Source organism: Rhineura floridana, chromosome 3 (assembly GCF_030035675.1).
Source record: "Rhineura floridana isolate rRhiFlo1 chromosome 3, rRhiFlo1.hap2, whole genome shotgun sequence".
NCBI classification, from domain to species: Eukaryota; Metazoa; Chordata; class Lepidosauria; order Squamata; family Rhineuridae; genus Rhineura; species Rhineura floridana.
The window spans coordinates 44,427,075-44,453,275 of NC_084482.1; the positions used below are offsets into that span (position 1 = coordinate 44,427,075).

At 41.1% G+C, this 26,201-nt stretch overlaps 2 protein-coding genes across 4 annotated transcripts in view; one reads left to right on the forward strand and one right to left on the reverse strand.

The window, feature by feature from the left end:
- RGS9 (regulator of G protein signaling 9) overlaps positions 1-593 on the reverse strand; it is a 104,324-nt gene extending 103,731 nt beyond the window's left edge. For all 3 annotated transcript variants that reach the window (XM_061615599.1, XM_061615601.1, XM_061615597.1), the window contains exon 1: positions 431-593. In XM_061615599.1, coding sequence (XP_061471583.1) covers positions 431-493 — 63 coding nt within the window. In that variant the 5' untranslated portion in view covers positions 494-593. The remainder of the gene's footprint in view (positions 1-430) is intronic.
- Positions 594-5,654: 5,061 nt separating this feature from the next.
- Positions 5,655-26,201, forward strand: part of GNA13 (G protein subunit alpha 13) — a 43,741-nt gene continuing 23,194 nt past the window's right edge. Inside the window, exons 1-2 of the mRNA XM_061615602.1 lie at positions 5,655-6,041; positions 10,349-10,575. Of these exons, the coding sequence (XP_061471586.1) occupies positions 5,759-6,041; positions 10,349-10,575 (510 nt within the window). The 5' untranslated portion in view covers positions 5,655-5,758. The remainder of the gene's footprint in view (positions 6,042-10,348; positions 10,576-26,201) is intronic.

Here is a 26,201-nt window from a genome sequence, read left to right on the forward strand (position 1 = left end):
AATAATATACTGTCTCCAAAATGCTTATAACCACCAGTCCCTGCTCGTTTTTATTTCAAGCAGCTACTGCTGCTCCCATGCGGAAACAGGACTATGTAACAGGTTGTTTTCCTTTGGCGACTCCAGAAAACAAGGGTATTTGTCTTTAATTGCTCTGTAGTAAAAGAGCGCGAGGGAGGGAATAATGAAACAATCCATTTCAAATAATAAAGTAATGAGAGATATTAGGATTCTTTGAAAATAATTAATTCCGAACACTGTAACAAATGGCACACCTATCCCCCTCTGATAACATGCCTATTGTTTGCATGCAAAATCTTTACTATATACCATTCCGTAAAGGACAGATATTTTACAGATGTGTTCAGTGTTTCTGCAGTAGCCAGTTCATCAATTTCTCAGACAGATTCTTGAAATAATAGCGAGTTACCTTTTTCAGGAATGCCATTCTTGGCCTGTAACGCTGCCCTTGATCTATGCGTCTGATAGTCATCGTGCTCTACTTGGTAAACCCAAAAGCTACAAAAAGAAGAAAATAAACAAAATCAGGCTTAACCAATTGCAGAGAAGAAGGTGGTACTCCTGTTACTGATTTCAGGCAAACTGCATTACTCAAACTACCCAGTCTAGAGAATAAAGGCAGCGGTAGAATTGGGCATTGCCCTGCCATAGCCAATCAGCAAGGAGCACCAAGATCTTATTTGCATGAATTTTGGAGTCTTTCCAACCTTTCAGCATTAGGGGGAGCCCAATCATCTATTCACAATGCTAACAGGCTAAGAAACGGAAGAACTGGAAACCCAAACCAATTTGAATTGTTACAGGATTAGAAATTGTTAGCAGGCTGCATTCCAGTAAAGAAATAAATTGAAACAAATAATCTTTCTTTTTTCATAAGTATTATTGGTATAGAAAAGTATGTTCATTGGCAAAGCAGAAGGTTTCAAACTCAAACACGATATGTCTGGAAATGCTGAGTTTATTTAGATCCTCTTGTGCAGGTAACGTTATAAACCTATAAACAGCTAGTTGCACTGAGAAAAATTAAGTCAGCATAATTTCATTCACCATCATTAGCAGAGGTAGGGAGTCTCTGGTGTTGTGGTCCACATCCAGTACTCAGAATCTGGACTGAGGGGATCTTCCCACCTGATGATGCTCTATGGTTGGCTGCTATAAGCTTCTGAAAGATGTTGAGCATATCTCCAGCGGGAAGGAAAATCCGGTAAGGAAGCAGCAATTGAAAATGCCTTTCCTTGCATCCTTGCCATACTAAGCAAAAGAGGGTGCTTGGAGCTAAATGTCAGCCTATCTCCTGTGCTTGCCACAAATAGCCAGTTTTTGATCAGTGCTCCAATAAGTACAGAAAGTGTCAAGAGTGGCATTTTCAGTTGTGCTGTCATCATGTGTCTACTGTTGGAGATATAAGTTTCCCTTTCACACCTTCCATGTCAGCTGGGATGCAAAGAACCACAGTTCTGCACTGCTAGTGCTGCACAACTATAGCTGCCCTCCACACCATATGACACACCACTTTTAAAACTAAGGGGACCTTTCAAAGGCAGATTGTAATATGGCATGGAGATCTTCTGTTCAAAGACAAAGGGCAGGGGATTTCCTTAAGCATCCCTAATGCTTAGACATACTTAAAGTTGGTCTTTAGGGATCCTAGCCACTGCACCACTGACACACTAGCATATGTGTGGTTAACACAACTCCCACATCGCTTTGGGTTGTTTCATGATTCATAAATGGAATGGAAGTAATAAAATAAAATTGTGAATTTGATTTCAAGAGAACATTGCAGCGTCTCTTACACAAGATGGTTTCAAGCACCTGAGGCTGCAATCTTCTACACATTTATCTGGGGAAAAAGCCTAATTTAATTCAGTGGGGCTTACTTCGGAGTAGTCATGCATAGTGTTTTAGAAAACCAAACACAGAACTAGGGTAGCACTATTATCAGCCCCCCTGAAAAAAGGTGGGAAACACTAGTACTATAAAATAGCATTTATTGAAAGCCCAAATCATTTGGGAAAAATTTCTTCATCAAGGGCATTTTTTAACAACAATTGCCACACATGGATTCTGCAGTAACTCCTGTTACAGTCCCCACCATTAGGTGCATAAGGTTTTATGCTGAGTTGCAGGTATATACACACATCGTGGTAGTAAGTTGTAAACAGTGAGGACAAGAAAAAAGGAAATACAGAAAAGTACAGTGATGTTTACATTATTGGCTATTCACACAAAAAACCCCACAGACATTGGTAAGCCAATGACATTAGCAAGCCAATTAACTTATGTAGTGTGATAAAAATCCATTGTATCGATTCAGTCCATGGTGATAACATTGAGCCTCTTGAAGTATTGTAATTATATGGTTTTACTTTGCAGTCTCCCTTTGAAGTTCCTCTGTTCAAGGATGGCCACCTTTAGGTCAGTGGCCAAAGTGTCCTGGGGAGGTTGAAATGTTCCATCACTGGTTTTTCAACACTACCATTTCTGATGTCAGATTTCCATCAATTTCTAGACATAGAGATGAGCCTGTTTGTCCTGTGTAGAATGCATGGCTGACAGGTGGCATATGTTACATTGGAAGATAAGCAGTTGAATAAACCTCTGATGTTGTGGATGACATTAATTAGGTCCTGTAATAGTGTTGCTAGAATAGACATGGGGACAGAGTAGATCAAAGGCCCGATTCCTGAGTTCATATCTCTGCTTTGTGTCTTTTTGTTACTAGTGAGTAGCTATTTAAGGCTGTGCGATTATCTGTAAGCAAGTATGGCCTAACACCCAAAGCCTATGAGAACAAAATGCTATTGTCCAGGACAAGGTGTAGATCATTGACGGTATGTCTGAGTAATTTGAACTGGGAGCTGATAGTGATAATGAGTGGTGGTCTGTCATTTTCTCTTCTAGGTCTGTTCTGTAATAGGTTGTTCCAGAGTATCAATCTAGCCTTGATGGTCTGGGTTTCCCCCCCCCCATCTCATTAGGTGGGCACTAGTAGTCTGAGGAATGTCTGATGAAAATGTTTTGATTGTGAGTCTCTAAACAGATGTGGTCACAATGTAGGGCTTAGCTATAGACAATGGGTGGAAACAGAAAGCATGTCAGTATGTGTGTAGCTGTCAGCAAGTCCCCTACATAAGGATTAAGGGGGTGTTTATAGATCCATTATGTAGTTGTACAGTAGCATCCAGAAAGTGAACTTTTTGCATGAACTGGTCTAGGCTCAGGTTGATGGTGAAGTGAACGCTATTGAATTCGTGGTGGAACTGTTCAAATGTCCCCTGTCCATGAGTCCAGATGATAAAGATGTCATCAATATATCTCAGATAGAGAACAGGCTTTTAGGAACAAGAGCTGATAAAGTGTTGTTCTAAGTCATGCATGAAGACGTTGGCACACTATGGAGCCATGGTAGTGGCTATGACAGCACCACTGATCTGAAGATGCATGTTCTCCCCAAAGCTGAAGTAATTGTGGGCAAGTACAAAGTGGCAGACTTTGGTCACTCAGTGTGCTGTATCCTCATGAGGTATGATATTCCCAATGGTTTGTACTCCATCTTTGTATGGGGAATGTTGGTGTGAAAGGCCACACAATCCATGGTAGCTAGAATGGTGTTCTCTGACAGACTGTCAATAGATTGTAGTTTCCTCAGAAATGTCCCATATATAACTTGGAGTACTGTTGGCATATGGTCTGACAATGGAGTCCATGACACCCCAACTACGATGGTTCTGATGCCCTAAGGGATACTCCCAGAATTACCTTGTTTGTGTATTTTGGGTAGAAGATACAAGATGCCTTGCTGAGGCTCCTGAGGTGTGTCTGTACAACTTCCCAGGACACACTGTAACTGACCTTAGGGTGGACATACTTGAACAAAAGAACTTCAAAGGGAGACTGCAACATGAAACCGCTGAATTCAGTGTTCAGTGCTATCATTTGTGGATTGAATCAACACAATGGATTCTTATCTGACTGCATGTGTTATTTCACTTATCAGAATGTCTATGTTATCAGCACAACTGTGAATGACCACTTTCAATAATGTAATTATCACTACTTGTACTTTTCTTCTTTTCCTTTTGCCCTCACTGTTTAAAATCCCCCCTCCCCAACCATGTTACCTGCAACTCAGGATAACACTTCATGCTTCTAATGAAGTAAATTGTGATCTGTGAAAGCTTATGCCATAATAAATGTGTTACATCTCTAAGGTGCTACAAGACTTAGTTGTTTTTGCTGTTAAGTCTAAGGCTGCAATCCTACACCCATTTAGTTTGGAGCCCCACTGAATTAAATGGGACTTATTTCTGAGTAGACACATATAGGATTGCCCTATACCACAACTACCCTAGTGGAAACTGATAATTATGGTGCTTTTTCAAAAGGCTTTGGTAGTTGATTTGCCTGAGAAATTTTAAGAAATTTGTTTTAAACTGTGTGTTTACTAATTGGGTTTTATTTGTATTGTTATTTTCTTAAATAACTAACTTTTCTCTTATTGTAGAGTACCACACCTAATTGTAGATGCTTCATAAAATCACATTACAGGCCTGGATGTAAATAGTGCTTATAATTTGTGTTATTTTAAGAATTACAGCCAAATGCAAACTGAGTATCTTTAACCTCCCCATGGTGAGATTTCCTTACTTCCTCCTCTGGAGAACTGGTTTATTTCCAGAGGTGTAGTCATCCAGAAAGGCCGGGGAAGGAACTGGCTATCCCACCCCATATATACACTCTGCCTAGTAAATGTCGCAAGATGTCACCCTAAAGAGTCTGAAACGACTCACATTACAAGTGCAGGGACACTTGTTGTCCGGGGTTGGATGTGTGTGTCTAAGACCCCTTACTTTTTGGGAGCAGGGTCCCATCTCCAGGATCTTACAAGCCAATCAGCATGAAAGGGGAGCATATTAGCCACTGAGAAAAGTCTTCTAAAATGCTTCCTTATTCTTTCTTGCTGATTGGAGCTAACCAAACTGAAAGGAGATGAGTCAGTTACTGAGACAATCCTTCTAAATAGCTAATACTCTCCCTTTCATGCTTATTGGCTCCTAGGGACATCTGTTGTGGAAGGTACCAACAATGATCTCATTCTCAACCCAGCAGCAAAAAAAGGAGATGTGGCTGTGGCTTACATAAAGGGATTCTGTACTTCTGAATTTGCCACTACACTCTAAAAGTAAGTGCAGATGCCCTAAGCCCCCTTCGAAGCTACATTCATGGACCAGGAAATCTTGCCTCCAGTAATCCGAAAAGAGGGGGAAAGGCATTCTACACACGCTCTGAACACTCTTGTCACTACTTTGCCAATCTATTGTATAGACTCTGATAACTCAAACAAGTGTCAGAGCTGATCGCTGGCTCCGATTAAAAGTGGAACCCAGGGCAAAGAACAAGCTAAATGCACGTAAAGAGTACACTATAAAGTAGAATAAATTAACGAATAAAAGATATAGCATGACAAAATGCACGACGGGGAGTACTCAGCGAATACACGGCATAGCCACGTGATGAAGTTGGGTTGGTAGATAGAGAAAACAAGGAGCAGAGAGCCACGTGACGACAGAGAGTCTCTTAATTGGAAGCTCGTCACATGACACTGTTCCAGCGGCGTCTCGAGTCATATGGCTGCCTTGAGGGGCGGGGCTTGGTCTCCCATCCCGGCTGCTACGCAGGCGCAAAGCCGCGCAGGGCCGCGGCGGCCGCTCCCTGGCTGGCACTGCTCGCTAAGATGGCGGATTTCCTGCCATCGCGGTCCCCGCTGTCGGTCTGCTTTCCCGGCTGCCTCCTCAACAGCAGCGAGGCTGAGCAGCAGCGAAAGTCCAAAGAGATCGATAAGGACCTCTACCGCGAGAAGACCTATGTCAAGCGGCTCGTCAAGATCCTGCTGCTAGGCGCCGGCGAGAGCGGCAAGAGCACCTTCCTCAAGCAGATGCGCATCATCCACGGGCAGGACTGGGACCGGGCTGCTCGGGAGGAATTCCGCGCCACCATCTATAGCAACGTCATCAAGGGTGAGGGCGGGGGTCGTACATGTTAGGGACACCGCGGGGGAGGGGCGGAGGGAAAAACAGAAGGGGCGCGCGGCCGATATCCGTTGAGGTGGGGGAGGGGTGAGCCAGGGGGAAATGGGGGTGGGGGGAAACCATGGTAGTTGGGCGGCGAAACCCCGCGAAGGAGCGGAGGGGGTCGCGTTGAAGAAGGCTCTTCTGCAGGAAGACGGGAGATCTGAGGAGGAAAGGAGGGCTTGGGGTGATAAGGAGAGGGAGTTCTGTGGAGAAGTCGTAGAAGCGTCGGATGCCTCGAGGGCGCCTGTTGAAAAGGCACGGGAGAGGACTGTGGCTTGAGAGGGTGTGAGGGAGACAGGCGCGGGGCCGGCCAAAGCGAATGTCACGCTTCTTGAAAAGCCTCGTTAACCGTCATCCGGTCCTTGTCACGCTTCTTGCCCCGTTTTTATCCCATGTGATGCCCCCCCTTCCGCACAGTTTTTCTACTTTAATTCTTCACCTGTCATCGATTTTGGAGGGTGCTTGGGAATGAGAAGCGGGCAGCGGAGGGAGTCCTCCAGAGTTGGTGAAAAGAGTGGGCTGTGAAGAGATGGGGATTTTGAACGGGATAGTATAGGATCCTGGAAATCTACTTTCTACAGTGTCATACCACAGGTCTGTCTACTTCATTATTGTATAATACACTGATTTGCAGCAATTCTCCAGGACTGCCCTAGACCTACATGGAAACACCAAGGATTGAACCTAGGATCCTTTGCATACAAAGCATATTCTCTACCACTGAGTTAGTGATGGTGCTTGACATGTGCAGGAAATAAATCAGAGCAGCGTGGTCACAGTGTAAAGAGGGGACTGGAGTGTTGGGAGAATGAGGGGTCTAGGGCTGGGAGAATCAGGATGGTAAAGCCAGGCTCCTGGTTTTTGTCTGGGATTGTGAATTAGGAGTTGTTGTTTAGTCAATGTATGGCTTGAGATGTGTGTGCTTGTTTCATGCATGTTGAAGAAGCGGCCGGGATCCTGACATGGGCATGGAATTAATGGCACTGTGGTGGTCAGGATGGCCTTTGTGCCAGACAGTGTAGTGTACAGTGTAGTAGTTGTAGCAGTGGTATATTAGGGGTTTGACTGGTGAAGCTGTGACTCTGAGGTATGTAGGGAGAAAAAATAGGCATAAGGTTATGGAAACAGGAATTGTACTTGTGAAGTTAATGAGAAGCTAAAGAGAAGATGGTCACTCGAGTGTGCAGAAGATTGTTTGGATATGATGAAAGTGAATTAAACATGTGAGTAGTGGTGTGCATGTTGACTCTAGTCATTTAAGATTAGGGAGCCAAATGTTTTAAGGTTATGAGTGGAGGTCTGCTGGAGGATGTATTCAGTGAGTGGTCCTTAACAGAAAGGAGTGGAACTGTGTCCAATCCTGTCAAGACAGAAATTGCATTGGGGCATATTTGTAAAAAACATTCTTGAGATTTATCGGAAACAGACATTGATACAAGCCTTTATTTATCATGCCTTGCTTATGACACCTGACAGTTCAGTTGCGTCTGTAGGTTTTGTTTGTTACTTGGAAGGAACCTGTGAAACTGGAGACCAGAAGGAGGTAATGGTGATTATGCAATAAGGAGAGAATGGCAGGCATGGTACAAGGGGATTTTTTTAAACAGTATTCACAAGGATATGAGCAATCAATGGAAATACGTCCCCAACGTGTCCAAGAATGGATACATCTGTATTATTGCTTAGTGTCCTTCCAGTGCTGTCGTATGACATTGAAGTAAGTAGTATTGAAACAAATGGTGTTTGCATGCCAGTTAGCGTGTGTGCTTTCTGTCCCCTACCCTGACTTAAATATTACTTGGATTTTGCTAAAGCTGCAACTAGTGACAATATGGTACAGTATGAGATTCCTGCTTAAACATGTTCAGCCTCATTTTAATCTTCACTACTTCCTAACAACTTGCTCGTTTTATTCATGATGGGACAAGTAAACTTGTATGTATCTCAATTTAATAAATCAGTACAGAATATATTTGTGCAAAAGATAAGGCATTAACTCTGAAAATGCATCCAGAGCATCTGTCAAAACAGCATGTACATTTTAGATATTCCAAGATAGGCTTTTGGAAAGATGGGTACAGGAGGCTGCTACTAGAAAGACCCACTGTACCATAAGCCAGCTTGCAAGCTTTACTCTGATGCCTTAAGGCTTCTTGGTTCTGTGTGTTAGTGGTACCTATCTAATGTTCCAGGAAGATCGTGAGTTACAGGTGATTGATTCCTGCAACAATGTTTGTTGCATTCAAGAGCCATTTATATCCATGATCTGTAGGAGGGGGCAAGAAATAAGGCTGTTTTCTGCTTTCCTGGTTTTTGAAGTGTCTAGAATCTGTTCATTAACTATACATGCTCAAAAATCATAATATGGAGCTCAAGATGCGTTTTAGGATCTAGGGTTGTTTTTTCCTTGACTTCTGAGCCTTGATTATACCGGTGTTTAATTTATACACTGCCATGAGAATGGGAAGTTTTCTGTAGCGTGTGCATAATCTTGTCATACTAAGACTTTCTGTGGGGAGAAAATATGCCTTCTGGGCTGTCATGCTCTCTTACATTCCTACACTGGTGATGTGTGTCTTCTTCATGTGTGTCATGTGTCCTAACTGATCTAGATGCTAGCTGCTAGCTGCCTCAGGCTGTTTCCACCAGTTGTTATACTTGTTCACCTAAGATTATTGATGGAATTTTACATGGTTGAGAATTAAACACTTTGAGCAAATTATGTAGATGTTGTACATAGGCTTGCTCATTTTACACAATTAGAGATTGAATTTATGGATTGTATCCAGTTGGTACTCCATTCATGGAAGGCTCTTTGCTCAGTGGAGGCTTTCATGAATAGAAAGAGGAGGTATTTTTGCCAGTTGCCTCTTTCTCCTACAGTCCCCTTCTGCAGTACTTCCCACTCTCTTCCAAAGGGATTTGGATAGGTGCTTGAGGGCTCCAGAGGGAAGGGAAAACTGATGAAAATTGCCTTTCCCTATTACATGGAAGGCTCAGCTGGATCAAAGAGCCTTCTGTGAGCAGAGGGATGCAATTGGACACAAGCTTGTGTTGACAGAAGAGATTATATTGTTCAGTCTTAAAGTTTATCAGCAATAAATGGTCTCCTTTTTCTTCATAGACATCACCATTCCCAAATAAGAACTTTCAACTAATAGCCACTATTCTAAATTATTTGGCATTTAAAACTAAAATCCTCCAACAGTTTCTTACTTCAAAAGTAAGAGAAAGCCTGCAGAAAAGAGGCTAAATACATTTCAAATGTCTCACCAAATATTTTTTGTTATCTTGATAACTGATACTTGATAATCTGACCAGTTATTGTATTAAAGAGTCTTAATAGTATTCTAGAATGACAAATCTGTTTTTAAGTTTGGCACTGAAGTGATTTTTAGGATGTTCTGGTTCCATACATGTTCCACCCTGTCATCAAGTAACAGTACTTTTTATCATACATGTACCGCAGTGGAGTTTCAAAATGCCTTGCATATGTTATCTGTGAAACACACCTGTGATGTGTGCTAGTATTGCCATGTTGTAGATGATATCCTGAGGCAGAGGGAGAGTCTAAGGTTACCTAGCAACTTCATGACAGGTGAAATTTGAAGCCAGAACTTTTTTTTCCTGACTGAGGCTCTTAGCTCCTGCATTCCAACAGTATTTCATTTTATCAATAAATCATGTAGCAGCTTGTACACATTCTGGTTTATTTTATTTTATTTTTAAATTAATACTTCCTTGGCATTTTCAAGATGAACTAGATTGCATCAAAATTGGTGGGACCTATTTCTAGTGTGTTAGGAATTAAGGTGTTATGTCAATTTTGTAATTAAACACTGTGTCCCACTCTGACCAGTGTGACTGTAGTTCATTATTTGGAAAAAAAAACTTTTGAAGGCATACTTTACAAAAGCAAGTAACCTTCCTATTTTTAATTACTTTTTTTGACTACCTTTAAGTGTGGATTCCGTGTAATCAATTCTAGAATAGCTGTGTTAAAGACTAATGCTTAATTCCAGCAGTCACCTCAGGCATACTGTATATGGAATAGCTGTTCTCCAGGCCCAAACTTGCTCAGGGTCTGGTTTTGTAAAAAGCAGTTGGGACCACTGCAGACATGTTTCCCACCCATTACTTGTATCGGTTTTTTCAAGTTTGTGTCACCCTCTGCTTTTTGAGAGAAGCTGTTGGGCCTAAAATAAATACCAATGTTATTAGGAAACTAACGCATGCTTTCAATTTTGTTAAAGGTGTAAGAGTCCTTGTGGATGCTCGAGAGAAACTTCATATTCCTTGGGGAAATCCTTCTAACCAAACAAATGGTGACATGCTGATGGCCTTTGATACCCGCTCACGAGTGGTGGCGCACGGGATGGTGGAGACCCAGGTTTTTTTGCAGTTCCTTCCAGCAATAAGAGCGTTATGGGCAGATAGTGGTATCCAGCATGCCTATGACAGACGCAGAGAATTTCAGCTGGTAAGAAGCACATCTCTTAATGTTGTTCCTGTTGAGATGGCATACCGTAAAATATTTTCAGGTGAAATAATGGTTCCTTTCTGTACCATTGTAAAAGTTCTTATTGTTAGATATGATTAAAATATTCTGAAGCTATTTAGCCTAGTCTAGTATGATTTTCATTTAACAGATTTATAATTGATAGACAGTACAGAGAATTTGCACAAGGCCAAGTAGTGTGACAGTAACAGAACTTGAAATTTGAACCTAGTCTTAAGAATGATTTTCTGCTCTGTGTGGTGTAGTGGTTCAGGTGTTGGACTACAACCTGGGAGACCAGGGTTTGAATCCCCACACAGCCATGAAGCTCACTGGGTGACCTTGGGCCAGTCACTGCCTCTCAGCCTCAGAGGGAGGCAATGGTAAACCCCCTCTGAATACCACTTACCATGAAAACCCTATTTGTAGGGTCGCCGTAAGTCAGAATCAACTTGAATGCAGTCCATTTCCATTTTCAGTGAACTTCACTGATGCTACATACACACACACATAATAGTATTCTAAACTATATGTTCACTGTATGTGTCTGGTTAAAACCAGGTTTAAGTTCTGAAAGAAGTTTAGGGACAATGAAAAAAACAGTCAGATATAATGACGTACCTGAGTGTAGGTGGGAAGTTTTTTTTTAGGAGCAAGGCAGGAAGACTTGAGCATGCTATTGTGGTGTTTGCTCCCAGTCACTTAACTCCAGGTGATATTACATATCCTCCTGAAAGTGCTAGGATGCTAAAGAAGAGCATGTAAACTGCACTGTAGGCCTGCAGTTGGTGTTGTCAACACATCTGCCATAGGTCAGATTTCCATTATAGAAAAGGAAGCAAGCTAGAGACTCTGTGAGATTGTTGAGTGTTCACATAAAGTGTTAGTAGTCATGTCAGAGGTTTCCATATGACTAGAGAGATTTATAACACAGTTTTGTTCTTAAATAATTTTTTAATAATTGTATGGCTTATTGTATAGTGCAAATTCAGTAAACTTTAGGCGAATAGTAATTTAGTCTGCCGTGTATTTGTGTCAATTCACATGTCGTCATGCGTGTGCTAAAAGTGAACTTGGATGCTACAACAGCTACCTAGCTAACACAGGGCTACTGATAAAAAAGGGAAAGGTATTGTGGTGCAACTAAGGGACAGAATGAAGAGTGAGCACGCTCAGTGGCTGCTGAATGCTGAGTATTTGGGGGAGGGGAATATAGTATCCTAAAAGAAAGCGTAGCTGGCTAGAACATTAAGCAGGAGCCTTTACCCTTCAGCATTTTGTTGTAGATCTCACTTGCATTCCCAGTTCTTGAAGCCATGGTTTGTCCGTCTGTTTGTCACCTCATGCACCAATATTCAGTTAGTTACATCCTGTTTGGTGCAAACCAGCACCTGAACTGGCAGACTATCGTTTGTACTTCTCTTGTAAACCAAGATCAAACTGGTTTACAATTCTGGTATGTCTTGCTGGTTTAGATGTAAGGCAAACTTTTTTTTTGCTACAAATCAAGGAGATAGGGCATTCCAGCATATGCGGAAAAGAGTGTGCAAGCCCACATCTCATTCCGGCTTGTTTGTCTAATATGAACCCATAGATTGGTGTGTCTGAATTGAGTTACAGTTTGCTGGTTCAGCAATACTGGGAAACTATGGTTTGTACTAAAATGGGAAATAAGTAATAGAATCTGAGTATGTTCAGGAAGGGGAAGGTGGGAGTGTGTGAGACCAAGACTTGCTCATGTAGAATCACTTGCATTATGTGCGAACCAAGCCACTGTATCCCATACCTCTCAAACTCCATAATGTGAAAGGAAGAACTGGGGCATAACAATTTAGCTCTACTTCCCAAATATGATATATGCAATTTCTATTAAGCTGTTTACAGTTTAAGAGGAAAATAATGGCTTGGATTCAAAGAAGCACCACTAGAATGCTGCTTGCACAGTGGGGTTTTCCTGCCTCATCTTCTACATTGCAACCTTTTACGGCCCTTAAAAGGCTGGTCCTAAGGGTCAAAGGACCCTCCAGAATGGCATGGGGTGTGTTGTGGGAGGGCAGAATCAATGGAAGTGTTTGTCTGTGGGCGGGTGGTGGTGGACAACTTTGTACTAATGTAAGTGCTTTTCTGCTTGCACAGGGTGGTATTGCATCCAAACCAATGACAACAGGAAGACAACTAGGACAAAAACACTTAGCATTTATATTTTAAGAAAAACAAATGAGCATGTATATACACAGTTTCTTTAAAATATTTTCATTTAGGTTGCCAGGTTAGCCCTTCTGAAAATGTGGAAACAAAGTTATAAACTTTTTTATGTGCCAGCTTCTTTTGACATAATTTAGGAGAAAGAAAGGTGTTTTTTAGATTGCCTTAAATTCTTAGAGAAAACTTCTTCAAATCTTAAGCATCCTTGTGTCATTTGTGAGATACTTTGTCCCTCATATTTATTGCAAGATCTCTTTTTTGTTTGTGTTTTTAACTAGTTTCATTTTTAGTATTGTTGATAGTTAGATATTGCCTAAGGAAAAATTAGGTATTGCCTTTGGGGTATATTGGGGCTGGGATGGGGAGGGGGAGAAAGCATTAGTCAGTTTCACTTTTATTGCATACTGCAAAGTTTCTTGGCTTGTTGAATGCTTGAATGCGATAGCCTGGTTTTTACAAAGTTCATATGGTCTGGTTGCATATGCAGGTGCTTTGCTTCTGTTATGTGTGTATCACAGTGAGGTGACTAACATAGATACCTCTCTAGACACAATCACATAGTTGTGTAGATCAAGACATACTCCATTTAATTCACTTCCAGGCTTGTTATACAATGTTAATACTTTTTGTTGCAATTTTCTAATTCTTAAGACTGAATTATTTTGGTATATGAGTAATAGGTCATGTTTCCTCAGGTTATAAGGGATTAGATGTGTAAATATGCTATAACCTTAAATAGGTTATGCAAATATGCACTTAGAGTAGATCAAAAGGTTCAGATGGCTCTGATACTAGTAATAGAAATTCAATGAATAGATGTCAACTACGGATTAAATGAACCATGCATTAAATAAAAGATCTGCCATGAGGACATTTTGGCTTTATCCACATGTGCTATATAGGTAGGGCTGCTGTTCATGGCAGGCTGCTTGTTTTTTAAAACTCATGTTTAGCAGGGACCATGCACTAGCCTTTTTGTTCATTGCTTAACATGTATGAGTTCCAAAATTACCTTGCAAGTGACTTGGGTGATTTCTGTTGCAGCCTAGAAAAGTCAGCTTGTGGAGGCAAAATAATTTGAATCTCTTGTGGAATTACTTCATGTCATGTCAAGCAGACGTCATATGGTACCTCTGCACAAGAGTGCTTTAGTATGAATTGACATTAGAACCAGCTCCTCTCTAGTAGAACCTGTCTGGTAGTAGAGGGAGCATAACTTATTTCTGAGATCTCTCTCATTTCTTTTCATTAAGGAGTAGGGAAACTCTGTGCCTCAGCTGGGTGACCAGTGTTGTGACTCACTGTCAGGAAGGATTGACATTTACTGGATTTGATAGACTGACCCAGACCTTAATACAGAGGTCTCCAATCACTTTAGCCCTGGGAGCGCGTTTGGAAGTCTAAAACTGATGTGAACGCTACAAAGTGCCCTTTTCACACAAGAAAAAGTGGTGATGCTCAGACCTCTTCCCCCCTCAAAAAAGTAGGGTAAAACATCTATATCCCCCCAAACAAGTAAGAGACAAAAAACAACACAAACCTCCAAGAACAAAAAACTAAAAAAAAAACCCCTCAAACTTGGGAGCGATGGCAGATACTGGTGTCTCTGTGTGTCTGTTATGCCTACTAGGAAAAGATTGGGCTTTCTTGTTCATTATTTGAAATCCATGAGAACACCCTCTTTTCATAAATTCTGTGTATTTATATTTTTTAACATCGCATTAGGCTAGCCTTCATCACAAAGGAATCCGATGGCCAGGAACAGTTAAAATAAACACAATATAAACAATAATAAAAGCAGATTAATCTTTTTGTTATGTTTGATTATAAATCTATGTACAGGCATTAGAGCTGCATAAATCATTCCTGGGAAAATGCAGGTGCATGCAGAAAAGGTTTTAGTGGGCAACAGTAGAAGACTATATAATATGGCATGCAGGCCCTTTCTGGGATTGAGGAGTGGCAGGTCAAAGTCTGGTTAGTGAACATCAAAATAGGAAGATTGGGGGTTGGTCTGGTTTCACAGTGTGTGGGGCTGGGACATTCTTTTTCCACTGATTGTTCTCTTTCATCCTTGAGTGCTTCTCTTAGTCCAGGCAACTAAGTAGTAACCAGTGCAACAACAAGAGTATGAAACCCAGGCAAGGCACTAATACCCTGCAAGGGTCTTGAGTGATAAATGAGTCTGCAGCTAATGATGAAAACTGAGGAGAGTCGGTGCTAGCTATATCTCAAAAGGGAGACCCATAACCAAGACACCACCATTGAGAAATCCATTTCCTATGTAGCTCCATAATGGATCTCAGCAGGCTGCTGTACAACCAAAAGGTCTTCAACACACTGGCAATTCAGTTGGGGGGGGGATGCTCCTTCAGTTATTAGGACCTAAGTTGCCATAGGGCTTTGTAAGTCATTAGCAGCACCTTGAAATTGTATCTGTTGGCAGTCAGTGCAACTTGTTTTAAGATTGATGTCATATGATCCTGCTATGTTGCACAACTCAGCAGCCTAGTCACCATGTTTTACACTAACTTCAAGACTGTCTTCAAGGGCAGCCCCACATACTCTGTTACAGAGTAAATCCAACCAGCAGCTTGCCAATACAAAACTGGCAGAAGGTGCTCCTTGCCACCAAGGCCCCTTGTGCCTATAGCAGCAGAGTTGGATCTAGGAGCACCCTCAGACCACACAACTGGTATTTCAGGTGGAGTGCAACCCCCATCTAGAAAAGAGTGTCTACCTAATTCTGAGGTATGAGAACCTCTTACCCACACTTATGGAAATCAGTCTCTGCTTATTATCCCTAATCCAGCCCACTGCTGTGTCAAGACACTGGTGCAGGATCTTCACTGCTTCACCTGCCTCAGATAATATGGAAAAATAGAGCTGGGTGTCTTCAGCATATTAATGGCACCTTCCACCGGATCTCCTGTTTCTAGTGATTGCATACAGATTCATAAACAACATGGGGGACAAGGCTTTTTGAGATCCCATAGCACAAGGGCCATGGGGCTGAGCAGTAGTCCCCCAATGTTGCTTTCTGGAACTGGTTCTGCATGCAGGTGTGGAACCACTGTATCACCATGCCCCAGCTTCCAACCCACAGAACCAGTCCAGTAAGATACCATGGTTCATGGTAGCAAAACCACTAAAAGATCAAGGAAAAGTGGCAGAGTACACTCCCCCAGTTCCTCTCCCAATAAAGATAATCCATTAGAGTGACTTGGGGCCACTTTGGTCCCAAACCCAGACCTGCAGTTGGGTTGAAATGGGTCCAGATAATCTGTTTCTTCCAAGAGCATCTAAAGCTGAATATGCTAATCATATTTACTGTTTTCGTAATAATATTTACTCTTTTGATGGTAATTAGATCCTCCCCTCCTTTTCCTGTCCAGTTTATAAGGAGCTAGGTAATAACTATGCTTAATGCTTACTAAGAAAGCTGTCATTAAAATTGAAATCTACACACTAAGTGAATAGTCAGAGACCCCCTTGACTGTGGGGTGTTGTTTAGGGGCTTCTGTTTGGGTAAAAATTTAATTTCTGCTGGTCAGTTTTTTTGTTTTGCTGTTATTGGGATTATGCTTCTGTATTTTATTGTTGGATTTTATTAGAAATAAGGATGTATCAATTTATTGTATTTTTTTAAAGATGTTTTTGTTAACTTATTGACCATTTGAAGTTATTTTGCTTTTATTGATGTATTTTTATACTTGTGTTTATTTTTTTTTGTAAGCCACCTTGAGGGCCTTTGGCTAAAAGGCAGGGTATAAATAGTAATAATAATAATTTCTGACAGTGAATTGTGTAATTCTTTTTCTGTTCATGTTGTGAGCCTCCTTGTGCATAAATTGTTGTCGAAAGGCGGCATACAAATAGTGATGATGATGATGATGATTTTCTTGGGCTTAAACTTGCTCAGCTTTCTTGGGGATGTCCTTAAGGTACTTTAGCCTTCTTTAAACGTTGACTAAGAAATAAATTCAGTTGCTGTAAATTAAAGGGAAAGTTAAACAAATGGTTCTGTCAAAAGAATCAATGTTGATTATTTTAGTCAAGAAGCTTTTTCATAATGAAGTGATGTCACTGAATTCAACATAGACAGTGTGCTCTGATCAGTACAGGTAATACACTTGATTGTTGACTCCTGTATTAATGGCAGGGTCACTGGCTCCTGGGGAAAACTAGTTTTAATAAGCACTCCCTCCCCCTCCTTTCTTTGCTGGAAAATTGGAAACAAAATAAATGTAGAAACACAAATATTCATAGAATTAATCAGTGGTCCTTTGTTCATTTAGTATTTAGTATTGAACAAATACTACTCATTCTAAGATTATTATTCATTTTGTAGCCAGAATGGAATTGTCTGTACACAAGAGGGAGATATTGGTAGGCTCTGGGGAATGCTAATGGTTGTCAAGAACAAACAAAGGTTAGAGGGAAAAATACTAAATGGGGAGAAACCCCAAAACAACCCAGTGAAGACCCAGCATGTTGACTAAGAAAAGAATGCTGATTGATAGGGATGAATAGGAATGGAATGAAGTGTTCTGAAAAAGCACATGGCTGAAACCCTGAACACTTCACATTGCAACACTTGGTTGTAGATTCCAGTTGTTTCTTGTTTCCCATCTTCAACGGAGTCCTTGTGCTTATGAACCCAAACAGCACCACCTATGCAGAAAAGAGAGCCATCAAAATATGACACAGTTAACAGAATCTGGGGTGGGGTGGGGTGGGACTCTGAGGATTGCAGAAGTGCAAAAATATTTTTAGAAGAAAGAAACCAGGGTGGAGGATCCAAAAACAGCCTGCTGAGAACAGTGTGCTCGGTGTCCGCAGAATACTGACTTTTGATGGGGAGGGAAATGAAAACTGGTAGGATTTATTCATTTTTATTCTTATTAAATTTATATCCGACCCTTCCACCCAAAGGAGCCCAGATGGAAAATAGAATGGAGTATCCTGGAAAAGAAGGATGGAGAAAAAATACATACAGGTATACAAAGGGTAGAGAACCCTCTCGGTATCTGGATATATTCTTGGTACACTGAAAAGCGAAATTTTCAATGTTCCTAGGGAAGGAAGTCATAGCTGTCCATAAAAATCATTTTTTTTAATGTAGCTGGAATTCAGTGCAGCCCAGCTAGAAAAAAACTTCTTGAAAAGGTGACAACAGAGTTCCTACGTAGTATGAAACCTTTAAAAATTACCCTGCTAAATGCAAATTCCAAAGCAAATACAGTTCATTTTCCCCATTTTGCAGACTGCTACAAGCTGCAACTCAAGAGTATTTATTTATCCCTCCCTCGCTCCCTCCCAGTAGGAGCCCAGGGCAGCAGACAGTAGCTTATAACAATCCTACAGTATAATTCATACTGAATGCTGCACTTTAAACTGAGTGGTATAAAAAAGCGATGGGATACCTCCAGTCCATGGGCCTAATTAGACCCACCAGGCCACTGAATTTGCCCCCCCCCCGGCCATTTTGGGAGAACCGTGGCCACCTGTCTCCTGTCTAAGCAGTAAGTGCTAAGATTGGAGGTAAGGGATATCTTGTCTTCAATCTTAGGACTAAACACCATAGTGCTAAGATAAGAGGTAAGAGTGCTCTGCCTACTGTCTTGTAACCATCAAAGAGCAAGCAGAGTCTGATCATACACATAAGCCTGTGCCTACTCCCAGCTTGAAATTTGAATAACCCGATTTCAGGTGATTGACAAGTGGGTGCTCCACCCAACTCAGAAACTGTCATTCTGCTTAAATAGTCCCTTCTGACCTACTTTCTGGCCATATCCAGCACTCAGTTGCACACATAAGCTCCGTTGAATTGGATGCAGGCTGGTTGCACTTTTAAATATTCAGTAATTAAAAGCTCATAAAGCAAGACCCAAGTTAAAACAGAGACTCTTGTTTTTTATCCTCATGTTTTTCTTCAACTTTTCTAGCTAGAGACTTGGGCAGTGTGTGCATGCACACACACATCAAGAATATTTTGTTGCACAGTCCTGCTGGTTTTCAAAATATGTACACATCTGTTCAATAAATTGAAATCTGGCCTGTTCTATCTCTTACATCAGAATTGTTACTGTGGTACAGAATGTTGCATTGCTGTTTGAACTTTAACTGCTAGTCTGAGTGGTAGTTATGCTTGCTTAATGCAAAAATGGAAATACCTTGTATAAATTCCTATGGGGAAGAATATTAAAATGAAATATTAAAAATGAATATTAAAATGAAGAACTCCAAAGTCTCGGAGCTTTCAAGTGTTATACACTAAGCCTACACCACTGCCCTAGCATCCTGCCTAGGACTGATCGGAGTTGTGGTCAAAACATCTGGATGGCATCCGGTTAGGGAAGGCTGCACTGAGCTGTGCATTTAATTTCAGTGCTCTGCCATTGAATATGGGGACCATGACCATCTAAATGGGTCCTGTGCTAAGAGACTGAGCTTGTGCTTCCTCCTCTTTCATGACATTAAAGTTGTACCACAGCTGGGGGGCATGACCATGGTATGGGTAAGCACAGGATTTGGGGCAAATGTTCTCCTCTCCTGTCCCACCCATGTCTCCATCCCATTTTTAGTTACTCTGCTGGAGTCTGCAAGCATATCTGTCATGCTGGCAACGTGCTGGCAAGCCTCAATTAATGCATGTTTAAATTGAATGAGGAAGTGGGGATGGGAATTGGAATGCAGAAGCCAATCCTCACTCCATGATTGGCTGTTATGGATGAACTGAGCCAATGTGTAATTTTCAATTACTTACAGTTGTGTGTCTATGTTCACATAGTCTCTTATTTCTATTTCCTTGTTGTAATTCCTCCTTCCCTGGTTTGTGACAACCAAAGCTGCTTTGTAGATTTAGTACCTTTCCCTAAGAAATCTGAATATTCTGCCGATGTCCATTCATGGATTCTGTAGCTCATTTGGCATTTAATTGAAATTGGATGTAGAAGTGTCCCCTTGGTCTCCTAGCAAGTTTGAAATTAATGCAGAAGCACTCTGGGAAGAATTAGGATTTTATCTTACTTCTGAATTCTGTTTATGTCTCTGATATTATCTGTACGCCTTCGATCAGATTGTCAAAGGAGGAAAAGGTGTGTTTGGTTACAATCCATGTCATTAATGGCAGCCCTGTGGTTTGTCATTTACTTGTCTCTGGATGAGCACTTGAGTAGAAAACTGTGTCTGTTGTACTGATACATGTGAGCCCAGCTCTCTGTTAGTATACAGAGCTGCGCTGTGGGTGTTTCATTGCTAACCTTGCTTTTGTAGTATTAACGAATTTGAAATATTTTAATGGTAAAAAGAGGGGGACAAACAACATGGAATACTCTGAAATGGATGCTGAATATCTGGTGGTAAAGGTTGCCTTTTTCTTAAAGAATCATACTGTGTTAGGTTACACATTGCTGTCTCACTGTCTCAGTGACACTATGGAAGCAATCATGAGAGCAAAGCCTGAAATTCTTTTAATGCTAGAAAAGAAGGACCTGGGGGAGGAATAGGAGTGGTCAGTGCGAACAGAAGTGGAACGAGAGCTTGCCAGCCTGCCTTTAAATAGGTATGGAGTTGATATGAGAAACAATGAGAGAGCAGACCTCAAAAGTGCACAGTTGTATCATGGCTCATTCTAGAAGCATGGCTGTGTTGCTGTAGTTGAAGGAACATGTTGTTTTTGTCTGTCTTTGAGGCTCAGGGTACATGTGATGGTGGCAGAGCCATTTATTTAAACCCAGTTCTGACCCAATCACATACAAAGTGGTAAGGGAGGCACGGCACATCAACAGCAAAAGGTGTTTAGGTGCTTGATTGCCATAATTCCTTTTCTCACATACAGAAACTGAAACTGAACCTGGAGAGAAGAAAATAACCCAGGAAGGAGGGGTTTGTAAAGAGATGCACAATAGGCGTGCTGGACGGGTTCAACTCTCCTTTCTTGTGTGCCCCTTTTTAAAAAATCTGATACCCACTATCTACTTTATATATTATTGGGTTTAAACAAGCAGGTCTGCCACTGTCACATGTGGCTTGAGCCTCATTTTACCAAAAATTGGTAGAAATACTGGTAGAAAAGAATTGGTAGAAAATAATGTTCAAAGACAGTGAAGCCTTCTAAAGATCCCAGGGCATGTTTCTTTCTATTGCAGTATTGGAATGTTCATAGGATATTCTTGCTAAGCAAGGAGGACTGGGTGCAGATACATCCTTGCACCCCTCCACCTCCTCTTCCTGAGTAGAAATGTGGTACATGCACAGAGGCAGGTGTGACTTGCTCAGCCTTAAAGTCTAGCCAAGTTCGGAAGTATTAATTGCCTCTTTCCACAAAGCGGTTGCGTCATGGTATTTTCCTCCCTTCCAACTCCCCCCACGAAACTCGCAGAAATAATGAGAACTGAGTGGCAGGATCTTGAAAAATATTAACCCCTGTAGTTATTTCTTGTACTTCTGCTTAATAGTTCACCATTCATGTTTTCATTGTCCTAAAAAGGGAAGAAGTCATAAACTGCTTTTGAGTTTCAACATACTTTAATCCTTCAGATGAGATTCAGTTAAGGGTTTTTCACTATTGCTCCTTTTGAAATCCAATTGTTTTGAATTAATATATTTATTAGAAAACATGAGCAACCTTGAAATTGAGTTTTTATTGCTTTTTATCCTGTTGGATAATATTTTAAAAAACAGCTGATTTGTGCACAATGATTTGGATCAGTTTTTAATACAATTCGCTTCTATTCTCCACCCAATATCGCCTCAAGTTGTTGACAAGCATTCTTTAGCCTTCTCAGCAAATTTCAAACTACAGATTTTAACTTGTAAAGCTGCTAAGTACCTTGGCCCCTACATATGGGTTAGTGTTCAGGTCGCAGTGAACAGGAGTATTCTCCCAGGATACTTTGTACCTGTGAATCTTCTTTTCCATAGAAGTTCTTTTGAGTTGGAGCATATTTCAGGATTTGTAGTTTTGCTCATATTTAATGGTGGCGTATTTTGAGTTGTGACACGGTCTGTATTTTATTTCTCACATTTGTACTGTCCTGCAAGGAGTTCAGGGAAGCATGCCTAAGGATTATCCCACTTTATCTTCACAATTCTGTGATGAACATGAGAGTTATGTGTGGCCCAAGATCATCCTGTGAAGTTCATGGCTGAGTAGGGATTTGAATCCTGATCTTCCTATCCAAGCCCAACACTTTGATTCACTGCTCATCACTGGCTATCAAATGTTGACATCCTCAACATTGGTGATGCACACTTTATTTTTATTTTTTTGCCTTTAGGATACAGTTGGTTGTGACTTCTTTCTGAGTTTGCTTTTACCTTTATTAAAATACTGCCGTTGGAATATTTCTGCTTTTAAACTTTTACAGCACGTTCCTCTCTGATCTCATAGAAGTTGGCTTAGATTAAGACATGAAGAAGTTGCTTCCCTGTGTTTTCCAACCCAAGCAGGAAATGCATGCCATACAGAGACAGTGTTGTCATGTTTTCATACAGAAGGCATCCAGTGGTGGAAACACATGAGAAACAGCCTGCTAAATGCAGCAGGCCTTTCATATGAGTAGTTTGTGCTACTGAAATACTTTATTTCTCTGTTTACTTTTATTTTTTCCCTCTGGAATTTTATTTAGATAGTAAAATCAACATTGGAAATCAGTGGAATCACTTTGCAGAATGTCTTAAAATGTGAAATATAGCCTAAAACTAGTGCCCTTGTTCATTAACATCTGGAACAACAAGTAGCAGGTTAATATCCAAGCATATTTTTTCATAACTAAATATCTAAATTTATAAGAAGGCTAGCTAAGGCGGTATTAGGTAAGTGGTCACTATAAGGCCATGAACCTGCATTACTTAGTGTGTGTGAGTGTGTATACATGCACACACAGTGTTATGACTGTATGCACCATGGAGTAGGAATGGGAAGTCATATTGTGATGTGCATGTGGCAGTGAAGATTCTGATGCTGGTTGAGCTAGTGCTGAATGCTCAGTGTTTATGGAATAAGCAATTTGTAGTATGTAATCTGAGGAAAGGGTAAGCTTTTCCGTTTGACAGGGATTAAAACCTCATACAGGCGGGAAGAGGTCCTGTGAGGAGCAGAGGCAAAGAGGCTGAAGGAAGGGTGCCGAGTAGGCAATGAATTAAGAAAGAGGAAGGTTAGCTGGAGCATGAGGCTTGAGGGAAAAGATGAAGGAAATGGAAAATTTCATCAAAAGGAGAAACTGAAGAAAACTCTGAAGATCAGGAAGGGTTGGGGAAGGGAAGGAAGATGAATCAAAAGATAGGGTAGCTGAAGGAAGTGGGGCAAACTAGGAAGTGGACTGACAAGGAGGGCATGAAGAAGCAAAGAATGGAACTGAGAAACCAAACTGGCAAAGAAGAAAGCAGGCTGTGACAAAATTTCATGGGGCCTACAGACAAGAGGGGGTATGAACTATTAGCAGGAAGGAAATGGGCAGGTGAGGGCCATGGAATGAAGGGCTGTAGAGTTGAAGACCCTGAAAGTAGTGTTTTGGCAGTCATAGCTTCACCTGTGTCTACAGCATTTTGATCCTAAGTATAGGGAAGAGAGATGTAAACTAGAAGTTGGTGGGCTTCAGGTAGTGTGCAGAATTTTACTTACTTAATTTGAACTCATTAGCCAATCCTACAGTGCTTACTACATAGGCTTCTAGTCTTGTGTGTTTTAATTGTGATTGTTTTGGTAAACGTCAAGTTGTGGAGAAAGATTATGTTAAGTATTGATCTGGGAACAATGAGCTATCTGGCTGTGTTACTGAGGCCTGGCTGGACAATGAGAGAGGTCTGAACCTCTCCTAGATGTATCTGCCAAGGTATTGCGTGCAACACCAACCATAACTTGAGGGACAGGATGTGTGGCCTTGGTTTATGAATAGCATCTCCCAGGTCAACTGGCCAGTTGAGTGTTTGTATCTAATGTTGGGAACCCAAAACAGGATTAGGATTTTATTAGTGAACTACCTGCCCTACTGCCTAAATCTTCCTGCCTAACATCATGCTCGAGGTGGTCTCGAGCATGGTGTTGAAGATTCCAAGGCTGATGATATTTAGGGGGATTTTACTATCCATGCTTTGGCTGCCTTGTCAGCAGGAGCTTGGAATTTCATGACCATTTATGGATGGGCTTCATATGTTTTAGCTTGTGCAGCCTGATGATGTGGACAAGATACTTGGAGAATTGAGACCCAACATATGTGCTCTGAATTCTTGATGATTGTGGCTATTGAAATCACCTAGAACTGGCCTGAAGATATAGTTCTCAAGAGATGGTGAATGCCATGTGGTTCCCATCTTCTTGAAGGCAGTGGTGAAATATCTGTTAAATAGTTCAAGATTTCTGGATCCAATGTTGACTTATCTCCCAATCTCTAATATTTCATTTAGGGGCAAGGTATTGGTTAGAGCATGTGGTGGCTTACCAACTCCATGAGGCCTTGGGTAATGCTGATTATTTGGATTCATTTCAATCTGACTTCAGACTTGAGTTTGGGAACAGAGCAGCCTGTCTCCACAGTGGATGGCTCACGTTAGGGAATGGATGGGGAGTGGGGGTGTGACCTTGTTAGTTCTTCTGGGCCACCTTACCAGGTTACGTTGGAGAAGGAACAGTATTATGCTGGCTTTGGTCTTTTCTGGAAGGTGAGACTCAGAACGTGGCATCGGGGAACTTCTGTTCTAGCTGTGGTCTCTCAGGTGCCTCAAGGCTCTATCTTGAGCCTGAAAAACCTGTTTTTCCCCAAGCCATGTCCACATGCTGCACATCTGATGTCATGTGACATCAGGTGTGGGACAGGTACAAACTGTGCTAAAAAGGAACAATTAGGACACTCAAAGTGCATTCCTAGACAAGGCAGAGGTACTTTGTGTAGGAAAACCAACCTGTGTGGATGGTGTGTAACTGGATGGGGATGCACTCCCTCTGAAAGACCAAGTTCAAATTTTGCAGGTTCTCCTGAACTCAGCACTAAGTGTGCCTTTTACTAGATAAGGCTGATAAATCTAGCAGAAAGTCCTATGTGGAAAAGGTGCCTATTCATGCCATAGTGACATCCAAGCTAAATTACTGTAATGCGTCCTACATCTGGCTAACTTTAAAGAAACTTCAGCTGTTGCAAACTGCAGATGTTTACATGTTGCAGGGGTGAGGGGAACGCATCAGAGAATGTAATGCTGATAATATATGGATTGCGCTGGCTGCCAGTATGTTTCTGGGGCAATTTAAGATGATGATTTTAACTTACTAAGCCTTAAATGATTTGGAAAACAGTTACCTGAATGACTGCCTTCACTTGAATCCTCCTGCCCATATTTTAAGGTCAGCTTCAGAGGGCCTTCTCAATTGCCTACTAGTATGATCAGTTAGGCATGAGAATGAAGGTCTCAGCAGTGGCCCCGCTATTACAAAATTCCCTTTCCTGGGGTGGGGTGCACACGGCTCCTACTTTGAAAGCTTTTAATGGACATTGAAGGTTCATATGTTTCAGATGGCCTTTAAATAAAGATGTGGCAGCCCTATGGAGTTTTAACTGATTCGGAGTAGAAGCGGGCAGACTTCAGATTTCTGGGATCTACTTTTAATTTTGTAGTCAGACCCTGAGATTCACCAATTGGAGCCAAGTGCACACTTGTTCTTAGATCTAAGGATCAATATACTTCAGAATACATGCTCAGTCCAGGAATTTATTTTCAGTATCAGAACTGAGTTTGCAGGGTTTAGTTGATATTATATTAGTTTTATTATGCTGTTTTAAATAGGTTCTCTGTGGCTGGGATGTGTGATACTTTATACATTTTATAATCTGTTTTGTATTTTTATATTTTATGATGGTAATTACTCTGAAGGTGGCTTATAAATCTTTTAAACAAATACAAAATCCTTCTGGTGCAGCAAAAGTGCTGCCCTGTGTGATACCTTCATTTATTTCCTGTAACAATCACTCCAAGATTCTGTTTAGTTTGAATGACTTTTATAGACCAGACTTAAAACTTCTCCTGAATTCTGCTAGAATTTACTGAGCATGTTCACTTATCATTCATGCAACAAAACTAGCAAGGTTGTAGAAATTTGTGTGTTTGAGTTGCTCAGTCAAGAAGATTATAATTACTGCACTGGAGAGGGAAAGTGGGACAGAGTGAACTTCATGTTTGTCAGCAAAAGGAATAGATCTCACTGTTCTGGCTAGGGCTGGTTGGTCAAAAACTACAGTCCCAATTGACTAGTGAAATCTTGATTAAATAATAAGTCAATATTTAAAGCAATAATTAAACCTGTAACAGAGGGACATTTTCTACTGTTTAAAAAGGGACATTGACTACTGTTCAAAATTTCTTCTACTGTTATACTCAGCTATTTGTAAATCAGTACCGTTATGCAA